This window comes from Xenopus laevis, chromosome 1S, assembly GCF_017654675.1.
Source record: "Xenopus laevis strain J_2021 chromosome 1S, Xenopus_laevis_v10.1, whole genome shotgun sequence".
Lineage (NCBI taxonomy): Eukaryota > Metazoa > Chordata > Amphibia > Anura > Pipidae > Xenopus > Xenopus laevis.
In genome coordinates, this window is record NC_054372.1 from 46,478,428 (window position 1) to 46,499,496 (window position 21,069).

Below are 21,069 nucleotides of genomic sequence, written 5' to 3' on the forward strand. Positions count from 1 at the left end.
ATTCCCACAGTTTCATGTCTCAATCTAGGCCATATTTATTAATAGGGTGCCATAATAATAAATAAATTCTTTTGAGAACTTTTTTTAAAATCCCACCAGACTTTCCTCATAAATCAGCTTCGGGGGTGAGGGGCATAGAGGCTTCTGCTGATGGGATGTAGCCAGATGTGTGACGTCACTTCTGTACTTTGGGGCCGCTGTTAGGTCCGGTACCTAGGGTGATACTGGACCAAAACACATTGCTGGTCCCATCAGATTCAAATGTAACTGATGTTGCATGCTGGAAGTGATGCCATTAGCACACAAATGCAGTAAGAAAGATATGTGCTGCAAGTTATAAAATAGATGCTCAATTTTGCATCACTTGCAAGTTGCAACAAACAACACTTACCGTAATAGGCTTCCAGTATTCTGGGCAAAATGCTACATTATTGCTTGAAAAAAACAAAACCATATACTTTGTGTTGCTTTTCAGTATTGCCGCCCTTTCAGTGAAAGTCATTGCTGTTATCTTTGAACTAGAAAATTAAGGAGGCATTCCCTGCTGCAGCTGCTTCATTTCAGTGGTTATCCACTTCTTAAATGCTCTCGTCTAAAAGTACAATACTTTCCTAAAATGTCACCAATAGTGGAAATAACAAGGTATAATGGACAATCAGATTAAATAAAGAACATAAACAATGAATTCATAATGATCTCTCTTTTCCACAATATATCATCATAATGAGCTTCTCTTCCGTAATAGATCACTGGGAAGTAATTTGAGTGTCTGAAACTTAATTTATGGTTCCAAAAAATGGCAGAATATCATTTCTAAGAAATTTGCTCAGCTGGAATGAAGCTAAAATATTAATACACCAACTGCCATGAGGCTCTAGTTTAAAGGGAAACACCACAAACGTTCAGAAAATAGAGGTATCCTTTAGTGAAGGGCGAATAAATTTGTCAGGCACGAATTTGCGGTGAATTTCCGTGTTTTGGCGTGTGAATAAATTAGCGAAACTCCCGTAAAAATTTGCTGCCGTCAAAGCATTTTGGATGAGTGTCGGAAAAGTTGCTCACGTCAAAAACGTCACGCGTCAACACTATTCAGACGCCCATTGATTTTAACGCCAGTGTCAAAATTGACGCGAATGTCGCTTTTTGTGTTTCGCAAATTTTTCGCCTTTTCCCTAATTTTGCATATATTTTGTGAAAAATTCGCCCAAATTCGCCCATCACTAGTATCCTTATCTGGGACCCCGTTATTCAGATTCAGAATTACAGGAAGGCCATCTCCCACAAAGTCCATTATAAGCAAATACAGTTATGATTCTAATTTTTAAACAAGATTTCCTTTTTCTCTGTAATAATAAAACAGTAGCCTGCGTTGTTGAAAACTAAGCTGCACGAATCCATAGTGTTGGCAAAAAGCTGTTTGAAAGCAGTATTTGTCTCCCCTGTCTCTTTGCTGCACTGCTGGTTTTCACTCTAACCTCAAACAGAATTTGCAGTTGTTAAAAAGTTTGTTTCAGATTTGCAGTTTCATTGAATTATTGGGCATTGAAATTGATCTATAATTTTTATATCATTTTAATTCTCCTTTTTTCATCTCCTGCACGTTTATTGGGCTCATTAATAATGCCCAGCACAATGTCTTAGTTATGGCCCTGTACTGACACATGCATCCAAGTGCCGAACACAGGTGGAACGCAATATAATGTATTTTTGCACTTGACACTTTGACCACTAGGGGAATGCAGGGCGAGATGTCCATGTGTAAGGGCCCTTAATCTTTTTCTATAGATTCATGCTTCATGCTATTTGAAGATACAGGTATTTGTATTCAAGTATCTAATGTAATCCAGCCTAGGACTTATAAATTTTGGCAGTAGATTCTGCTAAAATCATTGGAAAATGGCAATGCTGCTATGGTACAAGAACCCAAACGAACCACCCCTTTAGAATTTATATGATGAACCTCTGTTGTCTGTTATTGGCTTTAAGTGAAACCTCCTTTCACCACCAGTTAAAACTTGTGACATGCTACTGAAGCAGATACATATTGTATTATTTGCATAGTGCTAAAGACAATTGGGCGAGGGGTCCTACCAGTCTTACTGACAGTATAAAAGGGAAGCACAACATAAGGTGGGGGTGATGTCTGGCTGTAAAGGTCCTGTCAGTCTAGATATTGACCGAAAGTGTGTAGTTAAAATCATTAATAGCAGCCTTTTCGGTAATTGTTTATAATAATGCAGTCTGCTAAACTCACACAGTACTCAGACAGGAAATATGGATTCATTTCTGGGTTGTGTTTCCTCTCCTTTTTAAGTTATGTTGGCAAATTCGCTTTATGTTTTTTCCCTATAGTTCTGCAAACACAAGAACAAGTTGGTATCACTGAGAAATAATTGATAGAAAATATTTGGGGAAAACAAAAGTGATAGGGGGCAATGTTCCTTCTACTTTCTGTACAGAAAAAAAAATTTGTGCGCACTTTTTAAACTTGTGCGTGCATTTTTAAAAACTGGCCTCAAAATTTGTGTGCTATTTGTATGTTATGTGAAATAACATAAACAAGGAATTCATAATCATCTCTCTTTCCACAATATATCATCATAATAAACTTCCGTAACAGATTGACTGGGAAGTCAATTTAGGGTCTGAAATCAACAATAATTTATGGTTCCAAAGAATGGCAGAATATCATTTCTAAGAAATTTGCTCAGCTGGAATGAAGATAAAATATTAAAGTTCCCTCTACTTCCTTCTCGGTCATCTGCGCAAAAAAGATTTATTTTAAACTTGTGTGCGCATTTTTAAAAACTCTGTGCGCTGGCCTCAAAATTTGTGTGCGTGCAAACGAGTGCACAGCTTAGAGATAGGGGGTATCCAAAAGTCTATTTTGCATTCTATTATACTGTATTTAAAGGATTTGGGGGAACAAGTCAATTTAAAACATCCTTCTGGCTGACAGATACTCAGTAACCAGAGATTAAAGCCAATGAAATTTGAGTTAATGTAAAAATTGTTCAATGGGCCTTGGGAACCTTTCTGTATAGCCAAAAATACTGGCTGCCCCATTTTCCAGAGCTTGGTGCACTAGGATTTGATACTGTTACACGAGTGACTGCCTTGTCATCCTGCTACGCCTCTCCTCCCCCTGCACTACCTGTTCCAGCTCAGTCCTGTTCAGTGAGCAAGAGAGAAACCATCTGATTTCTCCAATTTTTTAGAAAACCCTAAAAAAACAAAAAACAAACATGAATTAGAAATAAATAAAAACCCTTTAAAGTCCTTGTTTTGGGCCCCTCTTGTTTCCAGACCACATAAATAATGACGCGGTAATACAAAATACATTTTAACGGTGCAGACAGCTTTTGTACTCGCCTTATTTCTTAAAACTTATTTATGTGACAAGTTTATTTGTGAAAGGAAAAGTGAATCTCAGCATCTACAGTATAAAAAGGCAATGAATCACTGAACTACAAATACATCATGGAGCAACTTTCAGACCTCAGCTAAATGCCGCCTTTCTGAGAAAACCCTTTTTATAACCCTTAGGTATTTGTAGGTTTCTTTACAGATGGCCTAAGAAGTATGTGTTGTGTTAAGCATTTAGTACACTTCATGAAAAACATTAAAGGCGAAAATCTGGGTGCAGGCTTTGCACAGACATGCTTTTATTTTCAGGTTAGGGCCAAGGTGAACCCACCAACTCAAGACTGACCATTATACTGTTAGGTAGATACAGTATATACTGTACATTATGCAGACACATGACAAGAACAGAGAACCTTCTGTCACACATATGTCATATCATGGCATAGCATCTTCTTCACAAGTTGAAACTTTTACACCTGTTATGATATACAAGCATTGGGCAAATCTGTCATATAGGTGTATTATCCAAAACTTTCTAGGCCACCATACAGAACTGATTGCTAAACTGTTGCTTAGCCTGTTTCCTAAGGCAATTCATCCTTCTGTCCCTCCATCTTTTTCCTGGAATCCTACCCTCTATGTTTCACATCTCTAGGGCGTATGGATGCAAAGGGATGCAAGGGTTTTCATAAGGGTTACACCAAATCATCTAATTCCTACTCAAAGGGAAATAAAAATGTAATATTAGCTTCAGCATACTGAAATAAGAAATTTTCTAAATACAATCAATCAAAAATTCTGCATAGCTTCTGAAGTAATCAAGTTGATCTTCACCATCCCTCTCTCAGCATCTGTTTTCTTTTCATTCTGTCTTCATGCAGGAGTTGGGTGTCAGATATTCATTGACAGTTAGATCCAATATATCTTATAGGGGGGCTCCTTTTGCCTAGAAGATTTATTACAGCTCACTCTATTAAAATCACCAGACATCGTGTCTCTCTACATGTAGGATTTGTGTAAAAGGCAGTTATTTTGTTAGATTTTGTTTGTACTGTAATCGGTTATTTGAGTGAGCTCTAATTCATCTGCTAGGAAAGGAAGCCCCCCCTATAAGATATATTGGATCTAACTGTCAATGACTATCTGACACCCAACTCCTGCATGAAGAGAGAATGAAGAGAAACAGATGCTGAGAGAGGAATAGTTTCAGAAACAAAGCAGAATATTTAATTCATTGTATTTAGAAAGTTTCCTATTTCAGTATGCTGAAGCTTATATTAAAATTTCATTTTCGCTATAGTTCCCCTTTAATGAACCAAACCAAATCCAAACCCCCAGGTGCTCCTGAAAAAACAGGTGTTAAATTGGTGATGCACACAAAATGTGGCCACAATGTTACAATTCTTGTTTTATATAGGGTTTGGATTTGGTTCACTCTTCGATTCACTGGAATCCTGCTTAAAATGGCTCCTAAACTGCGCACATGCGCTGTTGCGGCAGGAAGAAAGCAAGAAGCACAGGGTGCGGATCTGGGCCAGTGGGGCCCACAAGAGCCAGGGGCCCACTGGGTTTTTTCCTGGTGTCCTGCCAGCCCAGTCCGACCCTGCAGAGGACTCATTCAAGTGTTTTGTTGGGGATGTATAGCTGGAGAAGATAAATGTAGGCTTAAATGGAGGTTACATTTTATTCAGAATGTGACAGACGAGGTTTGATTTAGTTGAAAAAAAGGAAATTCAAATAGGAAGCTAAATGAATATCTCCATTCATATACCCTGCTCCTTTCCCAGTCAAAGATAAATGATACATACTGTACCTCCCTATGCTTAAGTATTAGGAAGGGAGTGTCACATCCTTTATATCAATTAAGCCACAGACTTTTACTACTTTCACGTACTGGGCTGATAAGTACTGCCACATGGTTTACTGCAGATCTCCTTTTGATTGCTTCTTCTGTTCTTTTACGATAGTTCTGCATTAAGGCATTGCACAGAGCCTCTTTGAACAGCAAAAAAAAACAAAACAGCTGGTTCCATGACTAATGGGGAAATTGCTTTACCTTTGATGTACCTAAGCATATGAAATAAACATCCAGCCTCAGCACAAAGTCATTTACCCCCACTAGCATAAAAGGTTCGCTTTTAGTATACAGCCTATTTAATGAAAGAAATGAAGTAATGAATATACACACTTTCATTTTCTTCCTGTGCGTGACATACACAGATTATTGCTTGTTCTTAAATGAATATACAAGATGTAAAGCACTGATATAAATAAGCAAAAGCTGAATATGGCTGTGCTTAAAAACAAAGAAGTAAAGAATTTCTATGAAAGGTTCTTCCACTAAATATTGTCTCAAATCATAGAATAAACTGTCTGCATAAAAGGCAGTATAACATATGCCTTTCTTATTATTTCTGTGGGGTAATACCTTTGAACTCTAGGCTCAAGGTGTCACATCAATTGTTAAGAAAAACAGATTTCCTCATTGACAGCCGGGGAGTTTTCATTAGCTAAAGGGAAACTGATTGTGTAAGGATTTTGTAAATTGATTCATTCTAGGTTTGCTCTTTGATTCAATTCAAACCACATTGGTCAAATTTTTACAATTTTTGAGACTTTTGGTGCCTTTCTGGATGAGCACCTGTCTTAATCCCTTTCTGTGTTTAACTTTAACATGGATTGAGTTACCAAGAAGAGTCAAATACAATCAAAACAAACTCTGAGCCAGATTCAGTTTGATGAGAAATTCTTATCTACTTGTTCCGTTCAGGATTTCCCTATAAGTCTCAATGAAGATCTCGTGATAAACAATGAGTTTGGTGATCTTTTTTATTATCAGATTGAATGGAGCCCTAAATGTGAAATGGACCTCCATACAAAACATGGTACACATTAAATTATTTGCAAATAATAATGTTTGGACCACCTACATATTAAAAAATGCACAAGCAATAATGAAAAAACTAGGGCTTTTAAAGCCATAAAGACATAAGCTCCATCGGGGCAGGTATTTATGTGAATGTTGACTAATCTCTGTAAAGTGCTGCAGAATATGTGTCTGCACTATATAAATGCCAGGCAATAAATATATAGCAAATAAAATATAAAGAAACACCAGACAGTGTTTGCATTCAAATTTTAACAAACAAGTAAAATCCAACCATATTATTTAAAATAGTGATGAATAACTCATATGCAGAGTAAAAGGGGAAACTTGCAAATGCCAAACATTTACCCTAAAGGATTCTCCCTCAATACTGAAGCAGCATTGAAAAAAAGACCCAGTGAGAGCCTTGCAGTGACAAGTTTAAGTGCAGTTATTTGGCATTATTTGTATAAATGACATTTGTGTAAATACATTCTAAAACCACATTGATGCTGCAGAAAAAAGCACGCTGTATTTTAGGCAATGTTTTGTTCTCTCCTACATGAGAAGCTATCAAGAAAATAATCTGTTCATTCTAAAAGTGCACCCGTGGATGGAAGTAATGGAACAGAAAGAACAGAGACAGAATGCTGCCATTAATCTACTGTATAAAAGGCTGCTCAGTCTGTGTCACATAGAGAACCCTGCACAATGCTGCATTTGAACCCATTTGCCAGATTATTATTATTATATACACAGCATCTCAACATTAGTTTCTCATATAAATCTGCAGTGCCCATTTTCTGAGCTATCCAATATATATAAAACAAACAAGGGAAAGTTGTGCTCACCACAAATTTTTAAAACCATTAGGCGGGGGTGCAATGAGACTGTGACCACAAAATACGTATAGTCAACTACAAGAGGTCCTCTGCACTCAACCCATTATCAATATATTTAAGACAGAGACATTTGTGCATACTGCTACTGAAAAATGCCCTACCCTTTAAACAAAACAGGGATTGTTTGTCCATATATTGCAATATATTTAAGATGGCCAACTACGTCATAGTCATCCCATATCTGGTCAGTCCTACGCTCAATTTTATCTGATTCATTAAGAATTATTTTGCTTCATTATACATTTTACAAAGGGACTACGTTTTATCTGCAACTTACTAGCTGCTTTCAAAGTAAAACTCCCAAACTTGGCTGCCCTTTTATTAGACACCAGTGGGATCACCTGACTATAGTTGGGAAGGGTGGGAGCTACAACATGGAGCTGGTCACTGCTCCTGTATAACTATAACAAACTAGAGAGGTACATTTCCTGAAGAAAATGTGAGTGGTGCTTGCCGTGGCAAAACTCAGGCCCAAATCTGATTGGCTGTTGTTGCCCCGCCCCTTTTTTCCCTAATTGTGAACCACAGTCACTCAGTGACTAACATACCAAAGTTTGGGAATGCTGTCATTTAATGTGTAAAAATGGCAGCATTTCTATTTTTTTCTATTGAAAATCAATGAATGAAATTTGATTGGTTGTTGGTGGCTCCGCCCACTTTTTCTAAACTTGAAGTGGAAACCCCCAGCGACCAAATTTGTGATATTCAAGGTCCCTGACATCAATACTGAGAGAATGGCAGCCTTCTTAATTTTTCCCATTAAAACCAATCAAAGAAATCTGATTGGTTGGTTTTGGCTCCACCCACTTTTCTTAATTTTAATCCCAGTCCCCCAGTGACCAACTGTGCCAACTTTGAGGAGGCTGCCATTAACCGTCTAAGAGCGGCAGCAGTTTAAAATTTTCCTATTTAATTGAATGGCTGAAATTTGATTGGCTGTTGTAGACTCCGCCCACTTTTTGTAAATTTTGGCTGCAGTCACCCAGTGACCCACGGTGCCAAGTTTGGGAGCTCTGGCTTTATTACTGTGAGAATTACAGCTGTTTACATTTTCTCATTGAAGTCAATAGGGAAAATCTGATTGGTTGTTTGCGGCTCCGCTCACTTTTTTGGGTCCCCAAAATAGGACAGAAAAGTCACAACACCCCATTCCCGAATAAGCTGAACGGTTTGACACCTCATTCATGGGTCTGCGACAAACTAATTATTCGATAAATTCCCCATTATAAGTCAATGGGGCAAATTTGGGGACCTCTCCTGCCCCGGGGGTAAAACTTATACCCTCGTGCGGGGTATCATCTGACACAGGTCGCAAACCTCTTCAAATGTGGTAAATTTAACGTTTCTACAAGATTCCCTCTCTGCGTTAGAATCCGTCAAAAGTTGGCCTCAATGTTAATCTATGGGACTTTTCGGGGTGGTTAATTGCCCCCGCAAGGGGCAATTAACCACCCACCCCTTAGAAAAGTCATACCACCCCATTCCCGATTAAGCCGCACGATTTGACACCCCATTCATGGGTCTAGGACAAACGGTGCGGGACTAGTTACGCGCCAAACTTTCATACGGAAGAAGAATAAAAATAAGTTTGCAAGATAACAGTAGTGATGCTTTGCTTCGCAAGCACCACTAAAAATAAGTTTGCAAGATAACAGTAGTGATGCTTTGCTTCGCAAGCACCACTAATAAGTTTGCAAGATAACAGTAGTGATGCTTTGCTTCGCAAGCACCACTAACAAGATAACAGTAGTGATGCTTTGCTTCGCAAGCACCACTAAAAAATAAGTTTGCAAGATAACAGTAGTGATGCTTTGCTTCGCAAGCACCACTAATAAGTTTGCAAGATAACAGTAGTGATGCTTTGCTTCGCAAGCACCACTAAAAAATAAGTTTGCAAGATAACAGTAGTGATGCTTTGCTTCGCAAGCACCACTAACAAGATAACAGTAGTGATGCTTTGCTTCGCAAGCACCACTAAAAATAAGTTTGCAAGATAACAGTAGTGATGCTTTGCTTCGCAAGCACCACTAAAAATAAGTTTGCAAGATAACAGTAGTGATGCTTTGCTTCGCAAGCACCACTAAAAAAATAAGTTTGCAAGATAACAGTAGTGATGCTTTGCTTCGCAAGCACCACTAATAACAGTAGTGATGCTTTGCTTCGCAAGCACCACTAACAAGGGAAAGTTGTGCTCACCACTAATTTTTAAAACCATAAGGCGGGGGTGCAATGAGGCTGTGACCACAAAATACATATAGACAAATACAAGAGTCCTCTGCACTCAACCCATTATCAATGTATTTAAGACAGAGACATTTTGTGCATCTCTGTCTTATATATATATATATATATATATATATATATATATATATATATATATATATATATATATATATATATATATATATATATATATATATATATATATATATACAATGAAGATGGGCCTGGTGCACACAGAACACTGGTCACTGCCCTGGTGCTGGAACAAACAATTGTACAGTCAAGTAAAGGAAAAGTCCGCACTCATGGGTCTTGTGTAAAAAGCAAAAAATGAGTGTTTATTTCGACGTTTCGGCTTCCTATACGTGAGCCGTTCTTCCCGAGGACGGCTCGCGTATAGGAGCTGAAACGTCGAAATATATATATATATAATCAAAAAGAAAACCGCTCAACTGCTGGAGCCGTCTTCAGGAACTAAAAAGCTGTGTTAAGAAACGTTGAGTTAGGCTTTTCTGTGGGGATTAATATATATTGATTTAGGTGCATGAGTATATTTATAGTTTAGAGCGCCCCCTATGACTTGCCCTTTAGGCACTCAAATCTCCCCACCACCACCACATGCAATGTGGAATGCTCAATGATTTACAGTGCCTTTATCTGAGGTGTTTCAGTAAGCAGCACTTTAAATGAGATATGAGCATTAATATTTCTACCTATTTGCTACTGCAGAAACACAAAATGAATTAAGCATCTGGAATTACTTTACTTGTTCCACCTTGTAACCCAGCTCGCTGCCATGCACAATCACCTTAAAAACAATGCAGATGAGAGCCAGGCTTTGTTAATGTACCAGGGGCTATTATAAATATAAGAGGGGCACTCCTTCTGCATTTGCCAACTGTCCTGGTTTAAGTTAAACAGTCAAGATTGAACAGTTGTGATTGGTTCCTTGTGCTGGTCAGGTATATGGAAAGGTATATGGGCCAGGGATACCCCTATATTAATTGTTCCTATAAACAACTGTGTAAACAGAGGAACAGAGTTTCCTATACAGTTATGGGATCCCTTATTCGGAAACTTGTTATCCAGAAAGCTCAGAATTACAGGAAGGCCTTCTCCCATAGACTCCATTTTAAACAAACAACATTTTTAAAAAAAATAAATGATTACTTTTTTCTCTGTAATAATAAAACAGTAACTTGTACTTGATCCCAACTAAGATATAATTAATCCTTATTGGAGGCAAAACAATCCTATTGGGTTTCATTAATATATATATGATATATTTTATTAGACTTAATGTAATCAAATTACAGAAAGATCCGCTATCTGGAAACCCCCAGGTCCCAAGCATTCTGGACAACAGGTCCCATACCTGTAATTGTAAACAAAGAAACCTATATTCATAGGTTAAGCACAAAGGGCACTGTTGGCATTTTGATCACTGCTACATATGTGACATGGCCCTAAGCATAATGGCACACAGGGTGTTTAAATCATTTTGGTCATATTGGGGTCACAATGCCTTACCCTACTTGGCAGCTGCTTTCCATTCAACTAAATGGTGCTACAGCCAAATGGCAGCATGTTTTCCAACAGAATGGAATTTAGTTTCCAGCTGAGTATTTTCTCCCCCCTTTGCCTTCTGTGCTTTTCTGCTGCCCCACCCTTCTCTCCCCAATTTTTTAAGCCTCCCCCATTTTGCTCTTAAAATTTAAATTCTTCTTCATTTTGATTCTTCTATGTTAAACTCTCTCTTTTGCTATTTCTGTTTAGAAATTGTATAGAATGTGTATAGTCTGAAACAATTGTTCCACACATACATATATATCATATTTTAATGTTATTGTCTTATTTATTGATTTTGACTTCACAAGGTATTATCATTGCAACATCATCATTAACCTAACAGCTAAGATTCACATATTAATCTAGAGCATCAACTATGATTCTGACATCATCAGCCTAGAAGCTGTAAAATATAAAGGTTAATATAGGTCATTTTGTGCTTAGAGGTTACTGTAGTTTAATTACTGGTTTTAACACACTAGGGAATGACGATTATGACATCATCAGCCTGGAACCTATAAAATTACTACACATCAACCTACAGCACCAGGTGTGATCATTGTGACATCATCAGCTTAGAAGCTATGGAACAATGAGCCTGAAACACAGATCATTATGACATCATCAGTTTAAAAAACTGTTAAACAGTAAGCCTGACACACAGGTCATTTCGTGTTTAGAGATTTATGGTGCAACACACAACTTAGTTGTCTGTAGATACACCATGTTTCTAAACATTAATCACAAAACTGTGAGTATAAGAATTGTATATACTGTAAATATAGCTGTATATATACTGATTTAATGCCCCATTTTCATTTTGGCATCATGTTATTTTAGCCAGTGACATGCTAATGTATCCTTAATATGTTTCTAACCCAAGTTTTTTGTGTCTTTGTGCAGAAGAAACACTCAATCATCATGATCATCTTTATCATCATAACTGGATTGTTTTTACATTCAACGTCAGGTAAATAGAGGATTCTGTTTATTTTTCCACTGGCTGTCCCTTTAGAACCATATGAAATCCTCTTGCACAAATGCTGAGAGGGTTTCAGCAGTGGTATAACTAGATGTTACTGGGCCCCACAGCAAATTAATTTTAGGCCCCCCAACATATCCAGAGGTTGTCCTGTTTTACCAATATTTATTGAAATGTATATGAATTAGAGCCTCATGGGGCCCTATGCCTCCTGGGCCCCCTGCAGCCCCAGGGTCTGCTTCCTCTGTAGTTACACCCTATGGTTTCAGGCCCCTATAGGAATAAGTTGTCTGCTAGATATTGTACTGTAACCTTCAAAAATCTAATGTTTCTCCCCTCTTTCAGCTGTTAAGGTGCAATATTTAACTCTGTTCAAACCCAAAATGACGCTGCAGCTCGGCACCAGGAATATAATACCCTGTTCATTCCACACAAAGCGTCTGCTCAACCCTCTCAAAGTAGAGCTTGAGTGGGGCAAAATCCCAGTGGGTAAGGACAAGTACGTCCCTCTAATACGCCTAAAAGAAAACAAAGTGTCAACGCCCTCACCTGATCTACTGGATCTGTACGACCTTTTCGTGTCTGAGATTTCAAGAGGGAACTGTTCTTTGGTCATCCGCCACACCAAAACCCAAGACAGCGGCACATACATGGTCCGCCTGAAGGTCAAAGGAAAGCTGTTTGAGCCGGTTCCATCGATCAAAATCAGACTGATGAATCTGCAAACAAGTATGTTAAATGGGGAAAAATCTATTTAGTGGGGGATATAAATTGTAATATTGATTCACTTTGCTACCCATTGTATATGAGAAAAACTCTGTGATGTAAATTGTATGTTACAATATTGATGTAGGTGGAAAGCACAGGTAATAAAAGTCAGGAACAGAATCCCAGGGAGCCTAGATCTGCATGACACACAGTTAGAGATTCATTTTCTCCGTTTTGTTTTGGCAGGGACATCACAGGCTACATCACATAATAGAGGGAATGATGCTAGAAACCTGAAAGGAAAGAAAGAAGAGCCAACAGCAACCACTACTCAAATCACTACGACACTTCCAACGACAATAACATATTTAAATGAAAGTGATTTTATCAGCTGGTACATCCTCCCTAAACTGAAAGGCAATGAGACTGCAGTCCTTATTGTAGTGCTGGTTGTTGGATCTATACTTTTTGCATTCTCTGTGCTGGGAGTCGTTGGATGGTAAGTCTTTTTTTGTTATTTATTTAGAAAGAAAGGTATAAACCAGACCTAGTTAGGGCAACTTTGCCCACAGCTTTCTAAAAGTTCTCCCCAGATGCCTCTCATCAGAAATCTCATGATCCCCTCTGAAAAATGAGAGATAGGGAAATGTGCGACTTGAATCCGTGTAACTGTTCTTTATCTTTTCAGGGTTCTTTATTTTAAACTTCGGAAGAAAGTGCCACTTGGTGATGTAGAAAACCCAGTAGAAACAACTCCAATAGCAATCTCTAATGGGTATGTATGCTTGAATTAAATGCTGTAAGTTTGCTAAACCCACATCTTTCATATATTCCCATGTAATTGGTATACAATTCAGTACATGCAAGGACTGGCTTGACCATTTAACAAGTGGGACTTCAACAGGTGTGACGGGAAAGGGATGCACAGTATCCTCCACAAAAGATTCGGCCAACCCCTAATTGCATCTGGTGTAAAGTGAGACTTGTGTGAAGTCACATTCAGGCAAATGCTGGATCCAGGGCATCCCTAGTTACTAGAACTGTAACATTTCATACGCAGGCTATAGATAGCATGATATGGAGATAGATTTCTAAACCATTCCATAGTTCCACATTACAACAGATAACACAAGAAGTTGTTTGCACCAAATTAAAAAAACATATTTTGGATTTTGGCATATATAACCTGTAACTTTATTATCAGGCTCCTATGACCCAGTTTATTACCAAGCGTTGATTTAAGAAACTTTAAAAACCTGTGTCCTTGTTATGTCTGTGCAGAAAGAACAAGGAATTAACTGGTAAGGAAGCTGAGAAAGAGAAAGCTCCTTCTGAGAAAGCAGAGAATGAAGAGGAATCAGATGGGGAGGAAGAAGTTGAGGAAGAAGAAGTGGAGGAAGAAGAAGTTGAGGAAGGAGAAGTGGGGGAAGAAGAAGTTGAGGAAGAGGAAGTTGAGGAAGAAGAAGTTGAGGAGCAGTAAAAAGGGGCATTGTATTCTGATGGAGAGACATCAGAGGCATTATCATATAAGGAAGATGAAAAAGAAGGGTCGACTGAACAAATCGACATTCAGGGGCGATCCTGGCCCCTCCGCCGACTGAGGCAGCAGCTGTTGCTCCTGCCCCCCCTCCCCCAGAAATTCGCTCTTAAAGTACCAGGAGCAGGATTTTTGCTGCCCCTGGTACCTAGTGGGGAGCTTCCGTCTGAGGCGACAGCCTCAACTTGCCTCATTGGCGAAGCACCCCTGTCGACAGTCTTTCATCTGTGAGATTCTCCCTGTCTGTACTATATCAATAAATAAGTTTAAACCTAATACAGTGTGTTTTCTGTTCTATTCATTGATACAGTATAAGGATGATCAATGTCATTTTAAGTGGTTTTTACATTACTCCACTTAAGTGCTAAAATTGTTATGTAAACAGAAAGTTACATAAATATAATTTATGGCAAAGGGATTCAGTATTTTATTTAGGCAGACCTGTACCAATGATTGGCCCTAAATAGGCAGTTTATATCCAATTTTAACATAACCTTCATTAACTTATATTAAAGGGGTTGTTTAACTTTAAATTACATTTTAGTAGGATGTAGTGATATTCTGAGACAATTTGCAATTGGTTTTCATTTTTTATTATTTGTGGTCTTTAGCTTTTTATTCGACAGCTTTCCAAATTGCTATTTCAGCAATGTGGTTGCTGGGATCCAAATTCCCCTAGCAACAATGCACTAATTTGACTAAGAGACTGGAATATAAATAGGAGAGGCCTGAATATAAAGATGAGTAATAAAAAGAAGCAATAACAATACATTTGTAGATTTACAGAGCATTTGTGTTTTTTAGATGGGGTCAGTGACCCCCATTTGAAAGCTGAAAAGAATCAGAAGAAAAAGGCAAATAATTAAAAAATTATAAAAATAATGAAGACAAACTGAAAAGTTGCTTCAAATTGGCCACTCTATAACATCCTAAAAGTAACATGAAAGGCAAAAAACCTCTTAAGGGTCAGGCCACACAAGTAGATTCGGGGAGATTATTGGCCCCAGCGACAAATCTCCTCTTCTTCAGGGTGACAATCTCCCCGAATGCCTTCCCCCTGCCCTCCGCCCGGCTAAAATGAAAATCGCCTGGCGCATTGCAAGCGCGGCACTTTGTTTTCCGAAGTAACCCAAAGTTTCCTCGTGAGGCAACTTCGTAAAATGAAGCGCCGCATGTGCATTCCCCCAGGCGATTTTCATTTTAGCCGGCGGAGGGCAGTTCGGGGAGATTGTTGCCCCGAAGAAGAGGAGTTTTGATGCTGGGGCATTGTCTCTGCCTAAATGGCAAAACATGGCAGATATCAGCAAAAAATTTGATATTTTGTATTAAGCACAGAAGTGGGCAGTGTCTGCCTGCACCAGAGCGGAGGCAATGTTTCCAGGTACAGGAACTGTTAAACGAAAAACTGTTATCCAGAAAGCGCCGAATTATGGAAAGGCAGTCTCCCATAGACTTTTAAACAAAATGGAACACCAGTACCTTGTTGTGCTTCAAACGGGGTAATCCCAACTTTTATTGCAAGGTACTTCAGACACTCGATCAAACATTTCGGGACCCAAACGGCCCTTCCTCAGTGCAAGGGCCATTTGGGTCCCCAAACTCTGTTCAATCAAGTCTCCCATAGACTCCATTTTATCCAAATAATTAAATTTAAAAATGATTTCCTTTTTCTCTGTAATAATAAAACAGTACATTGTACTTGAGCCCAACTAAGATTTAATTAATCCTTATTGGAGGCAAACCCAGCCTATTGGGTTTATTTAATGTTTACATTATTTACTAGTAGACTTAAGATATGAAGATCCAAATTACGGAAAGATCCATTATCCTTGAGTATTATTAGAGAAGTGTAACAGGTTACAGCCTCTTGCATGAAAGTCATTATTTCAAAAGTTTTAAAAATGACCAGTATATGAGCACTAAAGTACATTAATTATGTGATGTTTTTGCTCACTGAGAATAGCCAGATAATTGAGAAACTAGACCCTTGATTGGGTTGAGATATGAGGCCACTTCTTTCAGCACCAACACAGTTGGACTATACCGTATGCCTTTCACAAGTTATTAAGACACACCACCGAGCAGAACCTTTTTAGGGTTCCCCAAAACTTTACAAAGATATACTAAAACTGCACTGTAATTTGCGCTCCACTGTAGCTGCAGCACTTGTAGCATGTGCAGGTACAGGTACACAAACTGCACTGAGATAAAAAGGACAGTGGGGAAATGTGGGGTCTCCCTGGTTGTTGACAAGACAGAGAGTGACCATATTATTAAACATTTGGGCTTTCTTAGAATAAAACAGAGGCGTAACAATAGAGGAAGCAGACCCCACAGGGTACAAGTGTGCCTATTCATGTTCAGACCTCTTTAAAGGGATACTGTCATGGGAAAAAAAAATTTTTCCAAAATGAATCAGTTAATAGTGCTGCTCCAGCAGAATTCTGCACTGAAATCCATTTCTCAAAATTTTGAAATCTGACATGGGGCTAGACATTTTGTCAATTTCCCAGCTGCCCCAAGTCATGTGACTTGTGCTCTGATAAACTTCAATCACTCTTTACTGCTGTACTGCAAGTTGGAGTGATATCACCCCCCTCCCTATTCCCCCCAGCAGCCAAACAAAAGAACAATGGGAAGGTAACCAGATAGCAGCTCCCTAACACAAGATAACAGCTGCCTGGTAGATCTAAGAACAACACTCAATAGTAAAAACCCATGTCTCACTGAGACACATTCAGTTACATTGAGAAAAGTGCAGGCACAAGTCACATGACCAAGGGAAGCTGGATTTTAGTGCAGAATTTATGCTGGAGTAGCACTATTAACTGATGCGTTTTGAAAAAAACATGTTTTCCAATGACAGGATCCCTTTAATTACTGCAACCCTGGATCTGAGGGTAATTCCAAGGTTGCCAAAGTGAGATTTGTCAATAGGCCCTGTACACTTATGCAAAGTGATTTACACTTTAATGCTATTTTTGAGAAAGCAAATGTTGATGCTCAGGCCAAAAATTCTCCAAATCAGCCTCCAATCTCATTGGTTCGTGTTTAACAGAAGACACAGCTAATAATGATGTCAGCATTTTTTAACCTGGCAAAACAGTGCGCATGGAGTTGAATTGCGGAATAGGTTTGCTGCTGGTAAAACCACAAATTTTGCTGTGAGGCAACAAAGTTTACTCATCCCTAATGAATAGGAATGCTGTTGGGATCAGCAGCGGCGTAACTACAGCTAACCGGGCCCCCCTGCAAAAAAATCTTTAGGGGCCCCGGCTTAGCTGCACGCACGCAGTTACCTGCATGCGCATACACGCATCCGCTTCAGCGCTCGCACATCTCCTGTCCTCTCCTCCGATCCGCCCCGCCGCTCTGCTGTTAAATTACTTGTGGCGGTCGCCGCACACAGTGTTAAAGGAATTTCCGTTCAGCAGACCCCTTGGTCCGGGCCCCTCTGTCCCCTGGGCCCCCCCGCAACCGCGGAGTCTGCTGTATTATAGTTACGCCACTGGGGATCAGCATTCTTTTAAAAACAAACTGAAAAAGTTTGGTAGTTTGCATTAGGCTAAAGGTGCCACAGAAGGTCATATGTGAATGTCAGTCAAAATTTTGAATACACAAAGGGGGTCATGACTTCTTCCCCAGGTTTGGCTGTGCACTGTATCTTGTGCCAGATTGAAAAATCAGGCATCACGTGTAGGAATAAATTTGCAGATGGCAAAGTGTGGAATTTTACCACAAATCTGTGCCTGGCGAAAAAATGAGCTCATCACTACTCATAATACCAATAGCATGTGTTGACTGGGCAATGCTACAACTTATATACTATTTCTGCCATAAACATTATTGAATTAGAAGGCGGCGGCGCTTTACTCTTTAGTTGATCATCATTTCCATAAAAGGCCAAAATTTTCTCTATTATCCCAGTTATCCCTGCTGCAATGCTCTGTGGAATGAACACGCAACTTGAAACATACTTTATTTATTAGCTAATAAAAACAAATTACTATTTTTTTTTTTTTAAAATATAGAATTTGTATATTTGTGAATCACTGCGGGAGAGTCTTTCCTAATTAGCAAGAAGGTAAATAAAACCTGCAATGGAAAGACAAAACATTAACCCAAAAGCATATTTTACTGCACAACAATGCAAGTTTTGCAAACAGTGAAACTACAGCTAAACAAATTCAATCACCTGGTCTTACTTAAACCAACTTTTATGTTTATGTATACAGTAAGAGATGATTTAAAGGCATAAATCACATTTTCAGAAAACATGTATTTACCTATTTCCATATTTTATCAGTTCTTTATACCTTGCCACTCTCAAAACATGGCCATTTTTCCTGTAATCCCAGTTGTGTATGTCAGCGTCTTGGCGAGGGCACACATTTGAAATCCGTCTGCTTTCCATGGGGGAGGTGCCCAGATACTCTGGATAGCAGAGGGACTTTAAGTTCCAGAATCCATCACTTCAACATGAAAATTTGAGTGAGGGACTAAATAACTCAGGGTGCTGTGGAAATTGTCCCTTTGCATCAAAGGCACACTCATAGGGGGTTTACTAAAATCTGAATATTTCTCGCTATATTCTTAAAATCACTTTCACCAAACTTCTGTGCACATTTTTACCATATTTCAATACATTTACTCGAAAAAAATCTGGTGCGGGAAAAGGCTCGATTTGTATTTGACGCCCGAAAACTGATTATCGCCTGAAAACCACCAAATTTTCAGATTATTATACAAAACCCAGAGCAGATCATGATATCTTTCAATTGTAAAAGGGACATCTGCCATTGACTTCTACATGATCTCGGCAGGTTTAACATGGAGTACTTTTTTATTCTGACTTTTAGCAGCATCTGGGTTTAATAAATTAAAAAATATTTTTTTTTTTCTATGGGAAAATTGTGTTTTTCCTCTTTAAATCTCTGACCAGAAAAAAAAAGGAGTTTAGTAAATAACCCCCTAATAATGTTCACTCAGTCTGAGAAATCATAACTGTCTGTGCAAAATAATATAAGCCAGCTGGGTTTATTAAGGGGCCCATTCACTAAGCTCGAGTGAAGGAATAGAGGAAAATAGAGGGAAAAAAAATGTTTTTTTTGGCTACTTCGACCATCGAATTGGCTACTTCGACCTTCGACTACAACCTTCGACTTCGAATTGCACGATTCAAACTACAAATCGTTCGATAAGGCTTCCTAACAATTTCTCCTTCGATCGATGGATTAAAATCCTTCGAATCGTTCGATTCGAAGGTTTAATCGTTCGATCGAACCATTATTCCTTCGATCGTTCTATATTCGAAGTCGAAGGATTTTAATTCGGCAGTCGAATATCGAGGGTTGATACATCTGCCCCTTAATGTTTAAAAGATTGATCATACTTCAGGTAAGATGATCCAAATTATACAAATACCCCTTATTTGGAAAAACCCTGGAGAATAGATCCAGCAAATTAAAAAAATGACAACTGATTACAAATAGTTTTAGAATACTACTATCTACATGACACCAAAGGGGTTATTCATCAAACTTCAAAATTTCTCATTATTTTCTTAAAACCACTTAAAATTCCTGCTGCCTTTTTTTTTTACGTATTTATCAATACATTTTCACAAAAAAATCTGGTGTGGGAAAAGACTAAATTGTGTGATTTTTTTGAATTTGGTGCCTGAAAACAACAAATTATTTGGATTATTGTAGGAAACCCAGCACAGATCATGAAATCTTCCAATTGTAAAAGGGGCATCTACCATTGACTTCTACATGACCTCGGAAGGTTTGAGTAATTTTTTATTCGAACTTTCAACAGCATTGGAGTTTAATATATTAAAACAAATATAATGAATTAATAAAAAATGGCAAATGCTAAGCAACTTTTCAACTGGTTTTGATTATTTTTTTTTTATAGTTTAATAGTTATTTGTCTTTTTCTTCTGACTCTGTGCAGCTTTCAAATGGGCGTCGCTGACTCCCTTCTAAAAAGCAAATGCTCTGTAAGGCTACAAATGTGTTATTATTGTTACTTGATATTCCTGATCTTTCTATTCAGGCCTCTCCTATTCATATTCCAGTCTCTTCTTAAAATCAGTGCATGTTGCTAGGGGAATTTGCACCCTAGCAACCAAATTGCTTAAAATGCAAAATGAAGAGCTGCTGAATAAAAAGCTAAATAACTCAAAAACCACAAATAATAAAAAAATTAAAACCAATTGCAAATTGTCTAAGAATATCACTCTCTACATCATACTAAAAGTTATCTCAAAGGTGAACCACCCTTTTAACATGAACTTATGGTTTATTGAAGTACTTCCTTGGTACACTTAATGGGTGATGTAAGTAGTACAGTGACAGACAGATGCAATGTACTCACAAACCCAGATGGATTTACGAAGAAACAGGATTGAAGTGTAGTTGCACCAACAAGAAGTACGGTGAAATAAATTATTTTGCTTCCACGCTTACAGTTAGAGTTGTAGTATTTCTGGTCAGGTGATCTCTGAGGCAGCACAGATAGAGTCACAAAATGGTGGTTCAAGGCAAGAGATGTAAAAGGGCAATATTTACTTAAATATATATTCCAGTTTGATAAGATTATTTAATATACCACTTAATTTGATATAATCTGTTACTCAAGTATTAATTTTGGGGGTTACTCAAGTATTAATTTTGGGGGTTATAGTTTAAAGGTACCAAACACATATGAGCTAATACATTTTATAAAAAACAAAATGTCCAACATAACATATAGAAAACATCAGAACATGCATGGTACCCTGATGTCCCAGCTAAATGTATAAATAACAATAACATATCAGTGGACCTTAATGAAGTAGCTTAAAAAAACTCGTCTATTGAAGAAAGGAAGCCGCAAGACTGCGAAGATCTGTAAAAACTAAGTTTATTGG

General features: G+C 38.2%; 1 protein-coding gene across 1 annotated transcript; it reads left to right on the plus strand.

The window, feature by feature from the left end:
• The first annotated feature begins 11,616 nt into the window (after positions 1-11,616).
• On the plus strand, positions 11,617-14,386 carry LOC108706666. Its single transcript, XM_018243275.2, has 6 exons — positions 11,617-11,677; positions 11,830-11,896; positions 12,254-12,637; positions 12,863-13,115; positions 13,305-13,391; positions 13,898-14,386. The coding sequence occupies exons 1-6, from the start codon at positions 11,651-11,653 to the stop codon at positions 14,094-14,096; spliced, it is 1,017 nt and encodes a 338-aa protein (XP_018098764.1). The 5' UTR covers positions 11,617-11,650; the 3' UTR covers positions 14,097-14,386.
• Positions 14,387-21,069: the final 6,683 nt, after the last annotated feature.